General features: G+C 47.7%; 1 protein-coding gene across 1 annotated transcript in view; it reads left to right on the top strand.

Moving 5' to 3' along the window:
• The window catches only part of RNF24 (ring finger protein 24), a 104,873-nt gene extending 92,938 nt beyond the window's left edge, over positions 1 to 11,935 (top strand). Inside the window, exons 5-6 of the mRNA XM_069065989.1 lie at positions 3,675 to 3,754; positions 4,828 to 11,935. Coding sequence (XP_068922090.1) covers positions 3,675 to 3,754; positions 4,828 to 4,966 — 219 coding nt within the window. The 3' untranslated portion in view covers positions 4,967 to 11,935. The remainder of the gene's footprint in view (positions 1 to 3,674; positions 3,755 to 4,827) is intronic.
• The last annotated feature ends 5,800 nt before the right edge of the window (positions 11,936 to 17,735 follow it).

Consider the following 17,735-nt stretch of genomic DNA (forward strand, 5'->3'; position numbering starts at 1 on the left):
TGCTGTGCCCTCCGAGGGGCCTGAGGACCGTTAGGACCCATGCTGTGTCCTCTGAGGGGCCAGCGTGCTGGAAGTCCTCAAGGGTATTTGAGTTGAGCACTCTAGACCAGCAGGGGGGTGGAACCAATAGCCATGTCCAAGAGGAACAAGGAACACTGGGATATCATTGGAAACCTGCCGTATGTAGTGAACGCTGTGCTGTGTTGACTTTGACTTCACACACAGACATTGGGAAAGACTTGTGTTTGTTAATGTATCTGTCTTGGAAGCAGCAGTGAGCCATTAGCATTGTCCGTGTGTTGGATCACAGATCATGACATGTGTGTTCACAGGCCTCTTGGGCTTGTCTTTGACGAGCTCACTTAACCCTTCTTCACTTGTGTTAAGATGGTGAACATTGTCTAGCACTTTTTGCTGCTTTAAGAGTCACTGGAGGAATCATTTCTGATCAGAAGTTGTTTCAGCTCCTCAAGGGGAAGATGAGTTTGGGAATACAGACTGAGTGAATAATAAGTATTTTCATCCAAACCTCGGACCTTGTGATATAGTTGAATGTGAACTGAACCTGGAGCCAGAGCACACGCCTTGGCCCCAACTCTTCTGGACAAGTCACTTCCCCTCTGTGCCTCAGTCCCTTAGCTGGCCCCTTCCAGCTCCCGTCTATGATCCTGTGACCCTTTGCCTCAGCAGCTGTGTGCCTGAAATGAGTCCTAAAGGGTGGAAGTTGTACATGCTCTAGGGTCAGGAAGAGACTAACCATGTGTTAGATCTAAGAATGGTGATCACTGGGGCTGAAGTCCCAGCAGGAGGGAGCTTTAGAAGCCCTTTTCCCCCCTCACAGGCCAGAGTCAGCAGGCGGCTCTGAGAATGGAAGTATCCCTAGAGAACATCTGAGTGTGTTTGGGAGACTTGGGTTGAGGAACCAGAAGTCCTTCAGGTCTGCTTAGAGTAAGGATGGATTCATTCTGATGTTTGGGGCAGGTCTCTGAATCTTCTCACACCTTAGCAGCCTAGTCAGCAAAATGAGGATTAACAATAGCTGTTATTTGACCCGTTTGAACAAAATGGTTGTCAGTTTTGTAATAGGATTAGTCTGTCCCATATACATATACATATATGCACATATATGTACAATAGAGGCAGCCTAGAAAGGTTCAAGCCCTGCCTCTGACCCATCTTGGCTGTGAGTCTGGGAAAGTCTCTTCACCTCTGAGGGCCCTGAGCTACAAAGGGCCAGCCTGCATTGGGGGAGGAAATTCTTCATCTGGGAGGTTTCTAGACAAGTGACATCATAGGTGCAGCCCTCATCCCCTGTAAATATAATAAAGGACGAGAAACTGTTTCTCTCCCTTTCTTTTCAGTTGGAAAGGGTATTATTATAAATCAGGATTCGGGTAAGCCAGAGTGGCCCCAAAGAACAAAAAGGAAATCTAAAGTTAAAAAAATATTAACGCTTTTTTAACCCGAGAAACTTAAAATCTTCTTTGGTAGCAAACATGCTGCTGGTCTGGGCAGGGCCTGGACAAGCCGCAGAGTGGATGCTTCTGTTAGAAGTTCTTTGGTCGTAGCTCTAGAAATGGAAAAGACTCAGGAACCATCTAATCCAGTACTCCTCACTTTACAGATAAAGAAACCAAGGCCTATGGATGGTAAATGACTTGTCCAGGGTCACACAGGTCATACAGGTCCTCTGACTCTGAAGTCAGCTACCTCAATTATTGAAGGTCTATCCAAATATTTTCACTTCCTAATGTCTCAGAGTGTGTAAGAAAGATGTAGTCATTAGTGCCTCTTCTTTGTCTATAGCACAAGTCACCCCTTACCATCCCTCTAGGGCTATAAGCTTTAGAACCCAAGGCCTTCAGACAGTGGAATGGTTAGGGTTTATCCAGAACAAGAAAGCCTTGCTTACTCTGAAGAAAGCCTTGGCATGAAGAGGCAGCGGCATGTGTGGCTGAAGACTTGACCCTTGCATGGGAAAGCTATTTTTAGAGGCCCTGGCCTCTTCCCTGACCTCGCAGTCAAGCTTTGGGGCCAGTACTGACCCACAGAGAAGAGAGACTCAAACCCCTCCCTCCCCCCCGGGCCACAACCCACACAGGACTACAGAAACCTCCCATCTTTAAGGTAGCCAGGCCTGACTTGATAGGAGCCTTCCTGGGCATTAATTCAGCAACTTTGTAGAATACATTGTTTTTTAAATGTTAAATGAAAATAGGTGCTGACAGCCCTGCGGTGATGCCAAATCCAGAGTCGCCTGTGGTTATAAATAGCATTTTACTACAGGCTGACGTGTTGTTTATAGAGTTTCCATATCACAGCAGAGGCAGCAGAAAGGAGAGCCTGAGTCCATGTCCCTTGTGCGTGAGCAACCTTTTCCCATGAACCCTGAAAAGCTCACATGCTGCCTTAAAAATAGCATGTGCTTGTGTGGCCTTGGCTGGCCCACCCTCTGTGCATCCCCAGTGCCCACTGCAGAGGTGCCCCTGGCCATGCAAAGCTCCCGGATAATCTGCAATGGAAAGTTGGCGTATAAATTTAGAAGTTCTCTGTGGGGGGTTCTTGGCTGCCATCTCCGGCAGAGCAAGAGATGAACTGGGGGCCCTGAGGAGGGGGCCTGTGTTGGTCACATTTGCACACTAAGCTTTTCTCTTCGGTGTGTTTATGTAACACCGTCTCTCATGCCCCTGAGTGCTCCTGGTGAGGAAATGTAAGTGTAAAAAGGTGACTTCAGGGGCGGCCAGGTAGCACAGCGAGTAAGAGCGCCTGCCCCAGAGTCAGGATGACCTGGGATCGAATCCGGGCTTAGACACTTAGCACCCACCCAGAAACACCTGGCCATGTAACCTTGAGCAAGTTACTTAACCCCGATTGCTTTTTAAAAGATAAATAAATAAAATAAAAATAAAAAGGTGACTTCAGCAGAGGGTTGTTGTAGGCAGGTGACGGAAGCCAGTGCCAGGACAGCCTGGCTCTTTACTGCCCTGTCAGAGGGCCTGCCCCTCAGGGTTGGCCTAAGAGAATGCCCCAGACTTGGTGAGAATGCAGCTAGTGTTTCAGACACTCTGGTTTCTCCATTACCTTCTTTATGTTTTCAGAACTTTCTTAATCAAGATGTATCTGAATCAAAGACACATAAATTAGCAGGTGGCACCATGGAGCCCCAGCTCTGGGCCTGGAGTCAGGAACACTTGAGTTCAAATCTGCCTTTAGACACTTACAAGTCTGCCTCAGTTTCCTCAATAGGAAAATATGAGCACCCACCTCACAGGAATCAAATGACATATTTGTAAAGTGCTTAGTAGATGTTTGCAGAATAACTTTTTCAGGAACCAAGATGAGCTGCTCCTTGTTTCAGGGTCAACCTGTAGTTAAATTGTGGACATTGTAGTTAAACATGAACGGCCTAGCCATGACCTCTCTAGATATGTGTGAGCAGGCCAGATATATCAAAGGATACAGCTCTGAGCTATCACCCTGGAGTGTTTGCTGACTTCTGGTGTCTGCTTTGTTTTTTCCAAAGCAACCACCCTGCTTGAAAGACAGTCACAGGTGAGGGAGACTCAATGGGCCCCAACAGGTGGGAGGCCCTTGAGGGTATCACATAACCCCAGGCCTAGGCTTGGGAGTGTTTCTAGCACTAGATTCTTCTCACTCAGAAATGTTTCTTTCAGATCTGTGCAGTTTGTTTAGAAGATTTCAAGCCCAAAGATGAGTTGGGGATCTGTCCGTGTAAGCATGCCTTCCACAGGAAGTAAGTATGGAGCTGTTTCAATGTCTCAGTGTATTTACTAGCTTACGTTCAGTTTGAAATTAAGGTCCTGTACGGGATCGGTTCAAATACTTATACACATCCCCTCCACACTAAAGGCATTGGCCAAGATCAGACACATTTCCTTGGTTTCCCCCTTTTAATTTTACTAAATCCCAGAAAACTCATTGACTATTAGAACCATCTTAATGGAGAACAATGTGAGCATTTGGAAGCAGAAAAATAACCCAGATTATCTAGGTCACTCAGTCTCACCTCTAGTGACAAGACTTCTGTCTTCATTGGGTATTTCTTGCACTTAGAAAGGAAAGATTCCTAGTTGACAGTATTCTTCCCAATTAGAGTACAGAGTCAAGCAGACCAGCAGAAAACCGTGTCGCTGGAGTTTTCCATTTTGAGGTCATATCTCCTAAAATATCTTATAGTTGGAGTGTGCTACACAATATGATTTTAAATCAGAATCTGGAGATTGTACTTGGCAAAATATAATAATTTTCTTTCTGTTCTCCTTTCTTTCCTGGAAGTATCTTCCTGAGCTCCCTTTTACTAGTGCTAATAAAATTGCATTTGCTCCATTTTTCTGTAAGAAGATTAATTCTCCTACTTTCCCACCTTCCAAGACTACATCTCCTTTTAAGTAATATTGAGGGACAAAGAATACCGCCCACAGAATATGGAGTTTGACTAGAAGAGGTCCAGGAAAGGTGAGATCTCTGGGGCTCAGCCCTGGGCCTGTCACTGGGGAAACCACATAGAATGTAGGGAGCTGACCTAGAGAGACATCCTGCTCTTCAGAAGGGACAGGCAGAGTTTCAGCCCTGTCCAAGCTCAGTTGTTACCTGTCAGATTCCAATAAGCCAAGACTCATGTTACCCTTGTTCTCTTCAGTGTGAATACTGTAAGTAAGAAATGTCTGTGGATTCTGAAGGGTATTACCTGGACATAAAGGGAAAGACTCCCTCCAGAAATGGGCAGTGAGCTCCTTGGCATGGTGAAGGGATCGCTACAGCACAGGTGACTGATGCCCCCTACCTCCTTTGTCTCTCACTTTCCAGGTGCCTCATTAAGTGGTTGGAAGTTCGGAAAGTGTGCCCCCTCTGCAACATGCCTGTTCTACAGCTGGCTCAACTGCACAGTAAGCAGGACCATGGCCCCCCACAGGGACCCCTCCCTGGGGCAGAGAACATAGCATAGCTCTCCCAGTGAAACAGACTTGCACACACGATATCAAAATGAACCCCAGGCAGAGAATTTCAAGTCTCTGAATTGGCCATGATCCCCGTGTCTCCTGATGAGCTCCTCGATGAGCTGGGAGCCCAGATGTTTGGATCTCATCACCACCAGAACCCTCTGCAACCATCCAGTGCCCTGGTGCCAAGGGCCCAGCAGTGCCTGAGCCTGCAGACGTGGGTGTCAGGGAGCACTGGCTTCAGGAGGGCTGCCTGTGAGCTTTGTCACCCTATGTACAGCCCAAGCACTTGTGTCCAAGTAGAGTTTGCCTTTGCTAAGCAAGAATGTGTGAGAGAGAAAGGAGTGTGGGCTGAGCCTTGGAGACTCGCCCCCCAACCCCTGGACTACCAGCTGAAATCATGTGCCAACCATGCATGAAATTTTGCAGCAGCACAAGGTGGTCCCCAAGCCAAGTCAGCCAATAGTTACCTCATGATGAACCAGAGGTTGGTGAGGCCAGCAGTGCCAGCTCAAGGCTCGCTGACGTTCTATTCCTTGAGGGAGGCTTTCTTGGAATCCTGTGGTTCTAATGAAAAATCCTGAGCAGCTGCGGGCCTCACACCCAGTGGGCAGGGCACATTTTCACCTGGAAACATGGCATATGCAAGATTAAGCAAGGGCAAAGGGAATCTGTGACTCTGTTCTGTAGCACTTCACACTGGATTTCTGCTTCTGTTCAACCTCCAGGCATCAAATAATATGACATAGATAAAGAACTGATCTGGGCAGAGACCATCGAGTCCTCCTCAGCACTCCCAGCATGCCGGAGCTGAGTGAGCAGACTTCTTCAGAAGGGACGGGTAGCAGGAGGCCCAAGTGGGTGAGGGAGCTTCTGGACCGGGTCCTCGTTACCCCTCGTGACTCAGTGAGGCCACGATCACACAGCGTTCAAGGGCTGGGCCGCCAGTGTCCCACTGGACACAGACCCTTGAAAGAGCCACATGCTCAAGACCAAACTGAGTCAGCTTGCCAAAGCAACGAATGCAGACCCCACAACCTTTCCAAAAGCCCAGTTCTGCTGTTGAGCTTCAAGTTAGTCCCAAGGCTCTGTGCTGAAAGTGCCCATGGAGGGAGCACTCAGTGTTTAAAAAGATATTTGGGCTTGTAAATATTGTCTTCAGCAGCACAGGGTTAAGGACCCACTGGCTGTGTGTTCAGTTTTCTGCTTGGATCTGGAACACAGTTTGGAGCATATTGATAGGAGAACTTAGATGGCTTGTTTTCTCCTTAACACTCACAGACTTCTGTAGAAGTGACTCAGAAGTGTCTGATCTTGGGGAATATCAGAATATTGTGTAAATTAACTCGTATAGAAGCAGCCGGTCTAGTTAGCTACTTTTCAGAGGCCATCCTCCTGCTTGGCATAATCCCTTGATGGCCCTCTTCATGTCCACATAGGCTGCTATGCCTTTGAGATGGGTGGTGGGACCTTTTCACTTTGGAACATGGCAGGCGCAAGATTGAACTAAACGCAACAGATTTATCTTCAAGTGCTTCAGATTTTGCACCCCAATACCCACCATCCGTTAGAAATAAAAAGGGAGCCTTCAGTTGATTGGAGTGGTTAAGAGGTTAGAGAAGGAAAATCATTATTAGCTAAAAAAAAAAAAAAACAGTGAAGGTTGAGTTCACTTAGAAATGGCCGCTCTGGGGAGCCACAGGAATGGAAAGCCTAGGGAGCTTCCTACATATGACCCATGTTATCTGCAGGCTCTGCTGTTTCACTAACAATGGAGTGGAGGTGAAGGCTGTTTTTATATCAGAGCTTTAACCTATTCAGCTCCATGCTTGTTTCCTGACCTGATGGAAGGGATAGAAGTTACAAGCACCCCTCTGACTTAGAACGGCTTTCCTTTTTCTGTATTTGTGGCAGTTGTTAAATTTGCCTAAGTTTTGATGAAACAGGTTTACAGTAAAACATTTTTAGCGACCAATGTCAAGAGAGAAGGTTTGGCTTATCTCTGGATCTCTACAGCCTAGTTATATTGTTTACAGCCAGATCCTAGAATTTTCCAGGAACATGGAACTGCTTTTGGAATAAGTGCCATTTCTTCCATATAGGGCTACAGTCAAAATAGAAATCAAAAACCTGGGGACTGGTGAAGCTTTTAGCTTGTGCTTCCCCTTCCCCTCCAAAGTGGCTTTCTTCCACCCGGCTGGCTGTGGATCTGCGTCCTTTGGGGCATGTTGTCTGACTGCGCTGCTTCATTGGGTGGGGGGCCTCACTAAGTGACTTTATTTTTTAAGGGCAAAACATTTTAGTCCAATATCTCAAATACTGTTTTCAACTGCAAACTTATTCAGATGTTTACTATGTAATCCCAACTGAACTCCAGTTCACTGGAGACCAAAGCAGCAGAACCAAAATGTCTTAGTATTTGCAGATCAGAAAGTATCTGAACTTGGTATAGTCATTACAGGTGTCCATCTCATGTCTACACTATGGATAAAGGGAAGGCGAGGCAATCGGGGTTAAGTGACTTGCCCAAGGTCACACAGCTAGTAAGTATCAAGTGTCTGAGCTCAGATTTTAACTCAAATTTTCCCGACTCCAGGGCCAATGCTCTATCCACTTTGCCACCTAGCTGCCATGTGGTTAATTTCTAAGCCGAAAGTCAAAGCTGTCTCCACAAATCCATCTTGGGGGTTGTTAATATGCAGTGTGGACTGAGGTTAAGAAAGCATTTGATTGGCAGAATTGATTTGGGGGATTACAGAAATCTGTACTCTTCATTCCACTTAGTCATCAGCTCCTCTAATGTAGTATGAGGACACCATGCCCAAAGTCAGTCACATCTGAGTCTCTTAAGTCTTCCAAGTCCAGTGACCCTGACCCAGCAGATAATGGAGCTATAGATTTCATAGAATCTGTGCTGGGAGGGACCCGAGAGACACTCTCGACCAAGTCAGCAGATCCTTGCTCTTTCCCGGACTGATTCTGCACTGATGTAAATACCAAATGGGCTGTGTTTGTGTATTCCTTGAATTCTGGCCAAAACTATACAGAACTGTTTGGTTATTCGTAGTTACAAATGTGACCACCAGTATTAAATCCAAGATAGAGAAAGAAGGAATGAGGAAGTCCCTTTTATCCTCGCATCAAGCCGAAAGCCCTGCTGGAGACACTGGCACCACCTGAGCTCGTGCTCTCTCTTGCTGAGGAGCCAGGGTATCTTTAGATGTTTGGGGACCTTTGCCTACTTGCTGATCCATGATTTTTGTGCTCCCAAATGAAATGTGAAGAGAGGAGGCTGAAAAGTTGGCCTACGTCAGCAGGGTCATTAGAGAAACACTTTGCTGGCCATTCACTCACCTTCTCCAGGTGCTGGACTGGAATCTGTCGTACTCATTGGGATTTGGGGATGCTTGGATTCTGGGCCTGGAAGGCGGCTGGCGGGCTCCCAGCCTCCTTAGCTGCCCGCTTTTCCCGTTAGGGAGTCCTTCAGCTAGTCTGTAGCCTCTTTTACTTCCACAAATGGTTGAAGACAGAAAGGACACCTGCTCAGAGGTATTTAGGGATAATAAACGAACAAGTGAAAAAGTCCTCAGCACCTCCTACTGTGTCGGCCAGCCTTGTACTAGGTGCTGGGGATGCCATGACCCCTGCCCTCAGAGAGCTTACATTCTAATAATGGAGACAGCACTGGTAGAATCAGATTCTGAACACGAAGCAAGTTGTGCTTGTATTTTCCCTCACACCGCACTAGCCTGTGTCCCTTAGCAGTGGGAATGTTATTAGCATAATGCCATATTACTGCATCATGATACACTAACTTGACTGGACCAGTGGATGACCAACAGGGAAATGCTTTTCGGGCCAGCGCCTGTTCAGTGAGAGCGTGGACTTCCTAGAGCAGTGAGACTTCCCCAGGGCACTGGATTCCCTTCAGGGTCTGATTGGTCACCAACCCAGCAGCACTCAAAGGGCTGCCCAGCAGCCTGGGGCCCCTGTATCTTCCCATTAGGAACTTTAGGAACAGAGACCTCAGGCTATCCTCTGATCTTCCTGGGCTGAAGCCTCTCCCTGCTTCAGATGGCTTGCCACCCATTGCTTTCTTGTCCTGGAGTGGTCATGACTACCTCAGATGCACCACTGCCTACAGCTGGGGTCGGCAGGGGGTGTCCCCCCTCGGAGAGGTCACCAGCTCCATCTTCACCCATGACCCCAGCGCAGCCATGGGTCCCCAGAGTTCATCCCTGGGGTTGGCTGACTGGTGCCAAACATTTCAGAGGGGAGCCCTCAGCCCTTCTGTTGGTCATAGCCAATCCGGAAATACTGATTCCAGAATCACAGAGCAAATGGAGTTAACATTTTTTGAAACACATTCCTTTCCAGTAAGGCATAGCATTGGCTTGGTTGCAACATAATGGAATTCTTTGTTTCTATACAAATTAGAAACTTTCCATTCCCTCCCTCACCCTTGCCATCAGTGCCCTTGATTTGACCTTTTAAGTGCCCAGCTAAAGAGTGATCAGCTGCAGACCTGGTCAGAATACTTATGGTGGCTTGAGCCAGCTACATGGGAGTGGCAAGGTGCACTTCCCTCGCCCTGGCCAGGTCTTTTCCACTGATTGTTAAAGCTCATTGAAACATCTCCCTTATCCTCAGCGATCCTCCAGATGTGATGGGAGGTGGGTGAAGAGGAAAGGAAGCACAAGAAGCTTGTTAGGAGAAGATTTCTTCTCCCTCCCCCCCTGCCCCACCGCTCCCCCATCCAGATGAGGGGAACTTGTAGGTGGAGCTGGTGAACTGGAAAGGCCCAGGTCCCAGTGGCAGCTAAACTGGCTTGTATATGCATGCCATGTCTATTATTATGTGTGCCGTGTTAATTCATCTGTTTTGACTTTCTCCCTGTATTGCTTTGAGGAGAAAATATTTTTTTCACATAATTCCTTCCCTATGCGTCCTTTTATCCCATTTGGAAACAAACTGTTGGGAGTAGAGTCTTCACTAAGCCAAATGTGGCCTACCCAGGTCAGGAAAGGGGGCCTTCTATTGTGAATTTTTGGGGATCACTTATGCATTAGGTCAAATTATCCTGATTTGGGTATGGTTTTTTATATATATTTTTTTTGAGGTCATGGGAACATTGTCATAATTATCCATTTTTATTTCCATAGTTGTCCATTGGTCAAGGGGAAGCATGTTAAAACAGAAAGAACACTGAATTTGGAACCAAAAGAACTGGGTTCAAATCCTTACTTGCTACTGCCTAACCTTGGGCGGGTCCCTTCTTGTCTCTAGTCTTCAGTGCGCTCCTCTGTAACCCGAGGGGCCTGGACCTGCATTCTAAAGCTGTATGTGGAGCAGTGTGGGGGCAGTGTACCGCCCTCCCATGGGACAGCCTCTGGAAGGGTCAGAAAATGACCCGGGACCACACTTCCCCTCCCCCACCCTGATAAGGAGGCTTTGAAAAGCCCTTTCCTCACAATAACTGTGTGGTAGAGACCACAAGTATCATGTTCCCATTTTACATTCTACAGGTAAGACTGAAACCCAGAGAAGTCACTTGCCCTGGATCACCTAGCTAGTCATTATGGAGTGAGAATTTGAACCCAGACCTCTTTTGATACCACTCTAGTGCATGTCCCACCAGGTCAGGCTGCCTCTCTGATCACCCACAAAGTGCACCAAAGACCACAATGCAGAGCTATGCACCCCCCCCCTTGTCTCTTCTCACTCCTACCCTGGGTCACAAGGCATTTGGTCCCCATGACCTGCCAGTAAACTCAGACTGTCCTAACCTTGGGCCAAAAGCACTGGATTCCTGAGCCTTGAAACTGAAACTTGAAAGGAAAAGCAATCCCCAGAAGAAGCAGCACTTCTGGAATCTTATCGGACTTTCTCCTCTTCATCCACCTCTCTCTCAGATCCACAGACTGACTAAACATTTCTTTACCCAAACTGCAAGGGATTGTTGAGGAAAGGGAGGAATGTTGTGCACTTAATTGCAGTGAACTTTGCCACTCACCGATTGCTGCCTGGCTCTCTGGGTAAGTAAATCGCTGTGTTTTGAATGGGTGAAGATAAGAATCTCAATGATTAGTATAGATTGCAAAGTGGGGCACGAAATCAGGGCTCAGATGCTTACTCCCATTTTAGAGTATGTAAAAGTATCTTGAAAACTGAGGGTTTCTAAGTTCAGATTTAGGATCCAGGTTTGTAGAGAAAAGTAGTTCTAGAAAGCATTATTTGTCCACTGTCTTCATTTGCCAGGCCACACTTTGAGTGGCCAAAGACCCCAAAATCTGAGCTGTGCACCCTCACCCCCACCGTGAAGCACGCTGGAACAGACTTCTCCCAGAACTAAATCCCTACAAATGTCAAAAGGACTAATTTCTAACTGCCCTGGGCCTGCCCAGATCCTGATGCCCCAGAATCTGTGCTATCTTGTGAGCTGGGGTGGTATCTAGCGGCTCGGGCCCCTAGTCAGCCTGAGCAGAGGGTGCCCAGATAGGGCTCTTGAGGCGAGCTCTCCCGAGATCCCTGGGATGGCTAGAACACCATTCTCCTTTAACACAATCGTTGCAAGGCAAGATGTCTAGTATTCACGAATAGATAGTGACTGTCTCTAATGGAAGAATCCACAGCTCCTCCCATTCCTGTGAAAAGGAATGTCTTTGTCCCTGAGTTTGTCTTGTGGCAGTTCCCAGAGGTAATCTTTGTGCAGTGGTGCCCGTGGGTTAGATATCGTGTAACTCCTGAAAAAGTTTGTGAAACTCTGAGCCTCTGGTTTCACAGACTATTTGTACACTAAAAATTCTGCAGCAGAATATTTTTTAAAACATTCGCTGTTTTTGTAAGCTATATTTTTGTATATTTAATTGCTATTTTAAAATTCTAATGCATCTTTTGCTAATCACATTCTTGTTTTAAAAAAAAGTTTGCATGTGATTGACTTGAAATGTAAATAAAAGCAAATTTTGAAAATATGTCTTGTCAGAATGACATGCTTTCTTTTTGGGGTCACCCAACAGAGTTCCCATTTGAACAAAGGCCTTTCAACTGGCTGGGGCATCTGTGAAGAAACAAACTTCTATCATTAAGTGTAGGTGTTTCCCAGTGAAAGTGTAGCTCATTCTGGAATATTAACTGGCCGGTGGCATTGGCTAAGCCCTTGGGTCTGAACATCCCACTGGCTGTATTAGACACCATGAAGGGAGAAGCTGAAGAACAGGAAATGCTGCTTTCTTTGGAAAGGTGAGGAAAAGTGATCTGTGCCTGGAGGGCTAGGAGAGCTTGAACTGCCAGACGGGAAGGCAGATGTTTCTTTGAAAAGAGCTGATTAGTGCCCATTTTTCTCATTTCATGCAATTCTCATCCTTGCCTCCTGATTATTAGAGCTATTGGGGTTTCCCAGTGTACCTTGGGCAATGCCAGCAGTGAGCTCTGGAGGGAAGGAATGTAAGGAAAGGCTGGGGGGTGAACATTCTACCCCAATACAACTCACCCCAGCATGCCACCACAGCTGCTGTGGTCACCAAGGCCTCAGAAAGAGAAGGACATGTCTTCTCTGGACCTGGCCTGATCCCCTCCCATCCCTGGTGCCAGAACTTCCACCCCTGAGGACAGAAATAATTGTAGTGTGTCCTTGAGAAATTTTCACATTCATTTCTTACCTCTTCATTCCTAGCCTGCTAGCCCTTGGCCTGTGCCTTCAGGACTTAATTTGGCATCCAGTTATGTGACAAAGGTTAAACCTTAGTCCAAGATTCCTTGCTAAAATAGACTGATGCCCCCTGTAGGCAGATTGGTGGTGGTGGTGGTGGTGGTGGTGGTGGTGGTGACAGAGAAGTTATCATTCACTGTGGGAGGCATTGGGGGTGCCCAGAGGTGGTCATAGGAAGGTTAAGAAGGTAAGATGGTCCCTGCCCTCAGGGAAAGGCTCTAGAGAGAGACAGGCACAAATAACTAACACCTGATCGATAAGCGCTGAAGACACAGCTGTCAGGGGATCACAAATGCAGAGCTGGAAAGGGCATTGGCAGTCATCTTGTCCAACCTCCTCATTTGACAGATGAAGAAACAGAAGGAACAGGCCTACTCCTGAGCTCTTTCCCCTACAGCATGCCAGCTGAAAGGTCTATGCCCACCATTTTGTACATGAGTCCCTTTTGTCTAGCAAATTAAACAGTAACCAATCAATACACATTTATTAAGTGCCTTCTGTGTGCTGGGCAGACTTGATAATTGGTGAAATGATGGCAGGCATGACTGGTTCTTTGAGAACTCACCAGGACAGACCACAACTTCAGTGCCCAGTACGGAGGCAAAAAGTACATGAAGGCTGAGGCAGATGGCAGGGGGATGGGAGGGTGGAGGAAGGCAGGCAGCGTGAGGAAGAGGACGACCAAGGGGTTGTCATCGCTTCCCACTGGAGCTGCATGGAGCCTTGGGAGGTGGAGGAGTTATGGGGGTCAGGAGGCTGAGGTCTCACTTTGGAGGTTTTGGGGGAAGGTTCATTAGCAGATCCAAATCATCTCAAAACTATCATTAAAACTTTAATGTTAACACGCCCACAGCATCTCAAAGCTAGCCTCATGTTTCTGACGGTCTGGAGTTTCTGTATCCTGATACTAAGAACCTGCTGGCAAAGCCCTGGTGGGTTTGCTGATTCAGCACATATCCCCAGGACGTGAATGTTGGTTAACCTAAGATCCAGTTTGTAAACTGCTCCTGTGAACTTTGGGACAGTCTGTGGGTGACTCCCAGGTTCCCCTTCGAGATCTCATTCATTTCCTGCTGTTGTCCCTTTATACTGGCTACTTATAAACCGACTGTACTCCCTGGCCGGGCTGGGGGTGGGTGGTCCGGGGAGCCAGAACAATACCCAATCTCAGCCCACAGGCACCTTTCGTCCTCACGACCACCCGGGGAGGTAGGGGCTATGCCCCCATAAGGCAGCCGGAGGCCCCCAGCGCCTCCTGGCCGCCTCCCCCTCCCCACTAATGCAGGATGAGACGTTCACTCAGCAGAACCGGACCGAGCTCCTCCGTTGCGGTTCCGCGCGGACTGAGAGAGGCCAGCGTGAGATGCGCGCAACGGTTCACACAAAGCCCTTTCCACACCCTGTCTCACTGAGTCCTCACAATGACCCCGCCGGCCGGAGCTGGCAGAGAGGTTTCAGAAGCAGCTCGCGAGGGTCGGAGGAAACTCTTTCTTCCCGACTTCAGCCCCCTCCCGAGGGGAGCTCCTGCAACCTAGCCCATGCGGGAAGCAGAAGGATTCAAATCAGAGCGTGGGGTCGGGTGGCAGGTGCCCCCGGGAGGGAGGTATCCCCGGGTGGCGGGTGTCCCCGGGAGGGAGATGCCCCTGGGTGGCAGGTGCCCCCGGGTGGCGGGTGTCGCCGGGAGGGAGGTGCCCCGGTGGGAGGTGCCCCCGGGAGGGAGGTGCCCCCGGGTGGCGGGTGCCCCCGGTGGGAGGTGCCCCCGGGTGGCGGGTGCCCCCGGGAGGGAGGTGCCCCCAGCCTGCAGGACCCGCTCTCGTGACCTCGAGGACCGGGTTTCCTTCTGTCCTGCTGCGGTGCCTCTCAGGATGGCCATCTCCAGCCTTCCAGGAGGCAGCAGAGGGACAAACACCAAGGCAGGGAAAGTCAGCTAGAGATCAAAGAAAGAGCGTGGCCCCAACGTGGCCCTGTGCGCAGCCCCGGCCCTTCAGCCAGGGGCTGGGTGACCCTAAATGAGTTGCGTCCCTAACTGGGCCTTCTTGGCTCAGCCTGCGGGGGAGGAGGGCATTAGATCCAACGTCCTTCCCGGCTCCAGCATTCACGGGCGCCCTCCCTCTGCAGCACTCCTCGGAGCCGGGAGCTCATCCGTGCCGACCCTAGGGAGGGGCAGGCGGGTTCCCTCTGCCCCCCAGGACTGTCAGAGCCACACTGAGAGGGGAGGGAGAATCCTGGCTGACGCCAACACTCGTGTTCCTCCTCAGTCAGCCTGCCCTAGCTTACAGAAAGGTATTTACCGAGGTGACGCAGGTTACGCGACCCCCGAAGTAGATAGCAGCTGTCCGTCACACACAGGGTCCAGTGACCGCGGGCACCACACGGGTACACTAAGGGCCTATACACTTAGCACACAGTGTGCTCCGTTCCCTCCCTCAGCTCCCCAGGGGGACCATTAGGACACCCGTGGGAAGGCAGGAATCCCGTTCTACCTCCTCCAGACCCTTTGAAGGTGGATGGTCCTTCTCCAGCCTGGCTGAAGCTGAGGCTTTCCCCCCGCCTTCCCCAGGATTCCTCAGTGGCCAGCTAGAAAGCCACCCACCCGCTGCAGCCTCTGGCATTCCTCTCCTTTCTCCCCTGCTGGATAATTCACAAATGCTCCCTAGAACTTCCTTGGCCTGTCAGAACACTATCCTGGGTGCAACATGCCATGGCACAGGCTTTCTAACACTCGGTCTTCAGCCTATTCTCAACTGATCATTGATTGAGACATTCTCACCCAGATAAGGCATCAAGCTAAAACAGGGTGCGGTGGAGGACCTGACCCTCACCCCAGTTAGACCACACACTAGACTCCATTGTCTATACTTGTCTCTTCCATTGCCTCACCCCCACCCCATTTCTCAAATCCCTTGCAATCTGGCTTCTGACCCTCCGACTCAACTAAAGCTGTTTTCTCCAAGGACCTCCAAAGGTCTTTCCTCAGGACTTATCATTGGAAAGGAGACCACCTCCTCTTGGCCAGTCTCATCTCCCTTGGTCTCCACTGATTCTCTTCCTATAGTGGTCCATGTGGCCACCATTCCATTTCCCTTGGTGGACCTTCATGTCATGTCCAAGGTTCTGTCCTGTCCCTCCACAAATCCTTTCCCTTGGCCACCTCTTCATCTCCCAAGGTATCAAGCATCATGTCTATACAGAGGACTGCCAGATCTATATATACAACAGTAAGCTCTCTCCTGAGGTCCAGTCCCATATTACTGACTGCCTCTCTGCCACACATCTCAAGAAGACCCAATTTCAAATCCTATCTCAGACACTAGGTGTGACTGTGGGCACATCATCTTTCTCTGCCTGTTTCCACATCTGTAAAATGAAGGAATTGGACTTCATGGACTCAGAGGTCTTCATATGCCACATAGATAGCTCAAAGTCAACATGTCCAAATCAGAACTCATGCTTCTTTTCAAATGAACCCATTTCTGTTGATGGCACCACCAGCCTTGGAGTCACCTCAGACCTTCAAGTCCCAGGTCCAGTGATTCTACCTAAATAAATCTACCTATCCAGGGCCATCCCAATTAAGTAAGAAAAAGTTTTATTGAACTAGAAAAAATAATAACAGAATTCATTTGGAAGAACAAAAAGTCAAGACTATCAAAATAATTAATGAAAAAAATGTAAAGGAAGGAGGTCTAGCAGGTCCCAGATCTGAAAATAAGGCTGTAATTATGAAAACTTTCTGGTTCTGGCTAAGGAACAGAATGGTGGATCAGTGGAACAATTATAATTTTATAATATTATATAATTATATAATATTATATAATTTTATAATATTATATATAATCCTACCAAGGGAGATGAGACTGGCCAAGAGGAGGTGGTCTCCTTTCCAAGACCTTTGGAGGTCCTTGGAGAAAACAGCTTTAGTTGAGTAGGAGGGTCAGAAGCCAGATTGCAAGAGATTTGAGAAGTGGGGTGGGGGTGAGGAAATGGAAGAGACAATACATAGCAGTAAAGGACTATAGTAATCTTATGTTTAACAAATGTAAAGGTTTAAGCTTTCAGGATAAGAATTCGCTATTTGGTAAAAATTGTTGGGAAACTAGAAAACAGTCTAGAGAAACTGAGTACAGACCAATATCTTACACCATTTACCAAGATAAGATCAAAATGGAGAGATACATGGTCTAAATATAAAGGGATATATCATAAGTAATTTAGAAGAAGATAGAACAATTACCTATCAGATTTATGGACAGGAGAAATTGTGAATAAACAAGAGAGAAAGAGAATTGCGAGAATAATTTTGATCATTTTAAGTTAAAAAGTTTTTGTACAAATAAAACCAATGTAGTCAAGATTAGAAAGAGAGCAGAGAAATGGGGGGCAGGGAGATTTATAGACAATTTCCTGGATAAAGGCCTCACATCTCAAATATAGAGAGGACTTTGTCAAATTTATAATACAATTCATTCTCCAATTGATAAGTGGGCAAAGGTATGAACCGGCAGTTTTTAGAGGAAGAAATCAAAGCTATATGTAGTCATGTAAAAATGCTCTAAATCATTATGGATTAGAAAAGTACAAATTAAAACAACTGAGATATCTCACACCTATCAGATCAGCTAAAATGATAAAAAATGACAAGTGTTTGACAGGATGTGGAAAAGTCGGGATGCTAATTCACCATTGGTGGAATTGTGAACTGACCCAGGCATTTAGGAGGGCAATCCGGAATCATGCCCAAAGAGTTCTAAAACTGTGTGTACCCTTTGACCTAGCAATAAGGAAAAGAATCTCATTGTTCTACAATATGTATAGCAGTTCTCCTTGTGATGGTAAAGAACTGGACACAGAGGGAATGCCCATCAGCTTGGGAATGGCTGGACAAGTTGTGGCATATGGTTATGATGGAATACTACTGTGCTGCAAGAAATGATGGGCAGGTGGATTTTAGAAAAACCTGGAAAGACTCGCGTGAAATAATGGAAAGTGAAGTGAGCAGGACCAAAGGAACACAGCAGTATTGAAGGAAGATGCTAACCGCCTCCAGAGAAAGAACTGATAAA

This window comes from Petaurus breviceps, unplaced genomic scaffold (genome assembly GCF_028583685.1).
Source record: "Petaurus breviceps papuanus isolate PSGF00001 unplaced genomic scaffold, PetGlider_PUasm1.0 139, whole genome shotgun sequence".
Taxonomy (NCBI): domain Eukaryota; kingdom Metazoa; phylum Chordata; class Mammalia; order Diprotodontia; family Petauridae; genus Petaurus; species Petaurus breviceps.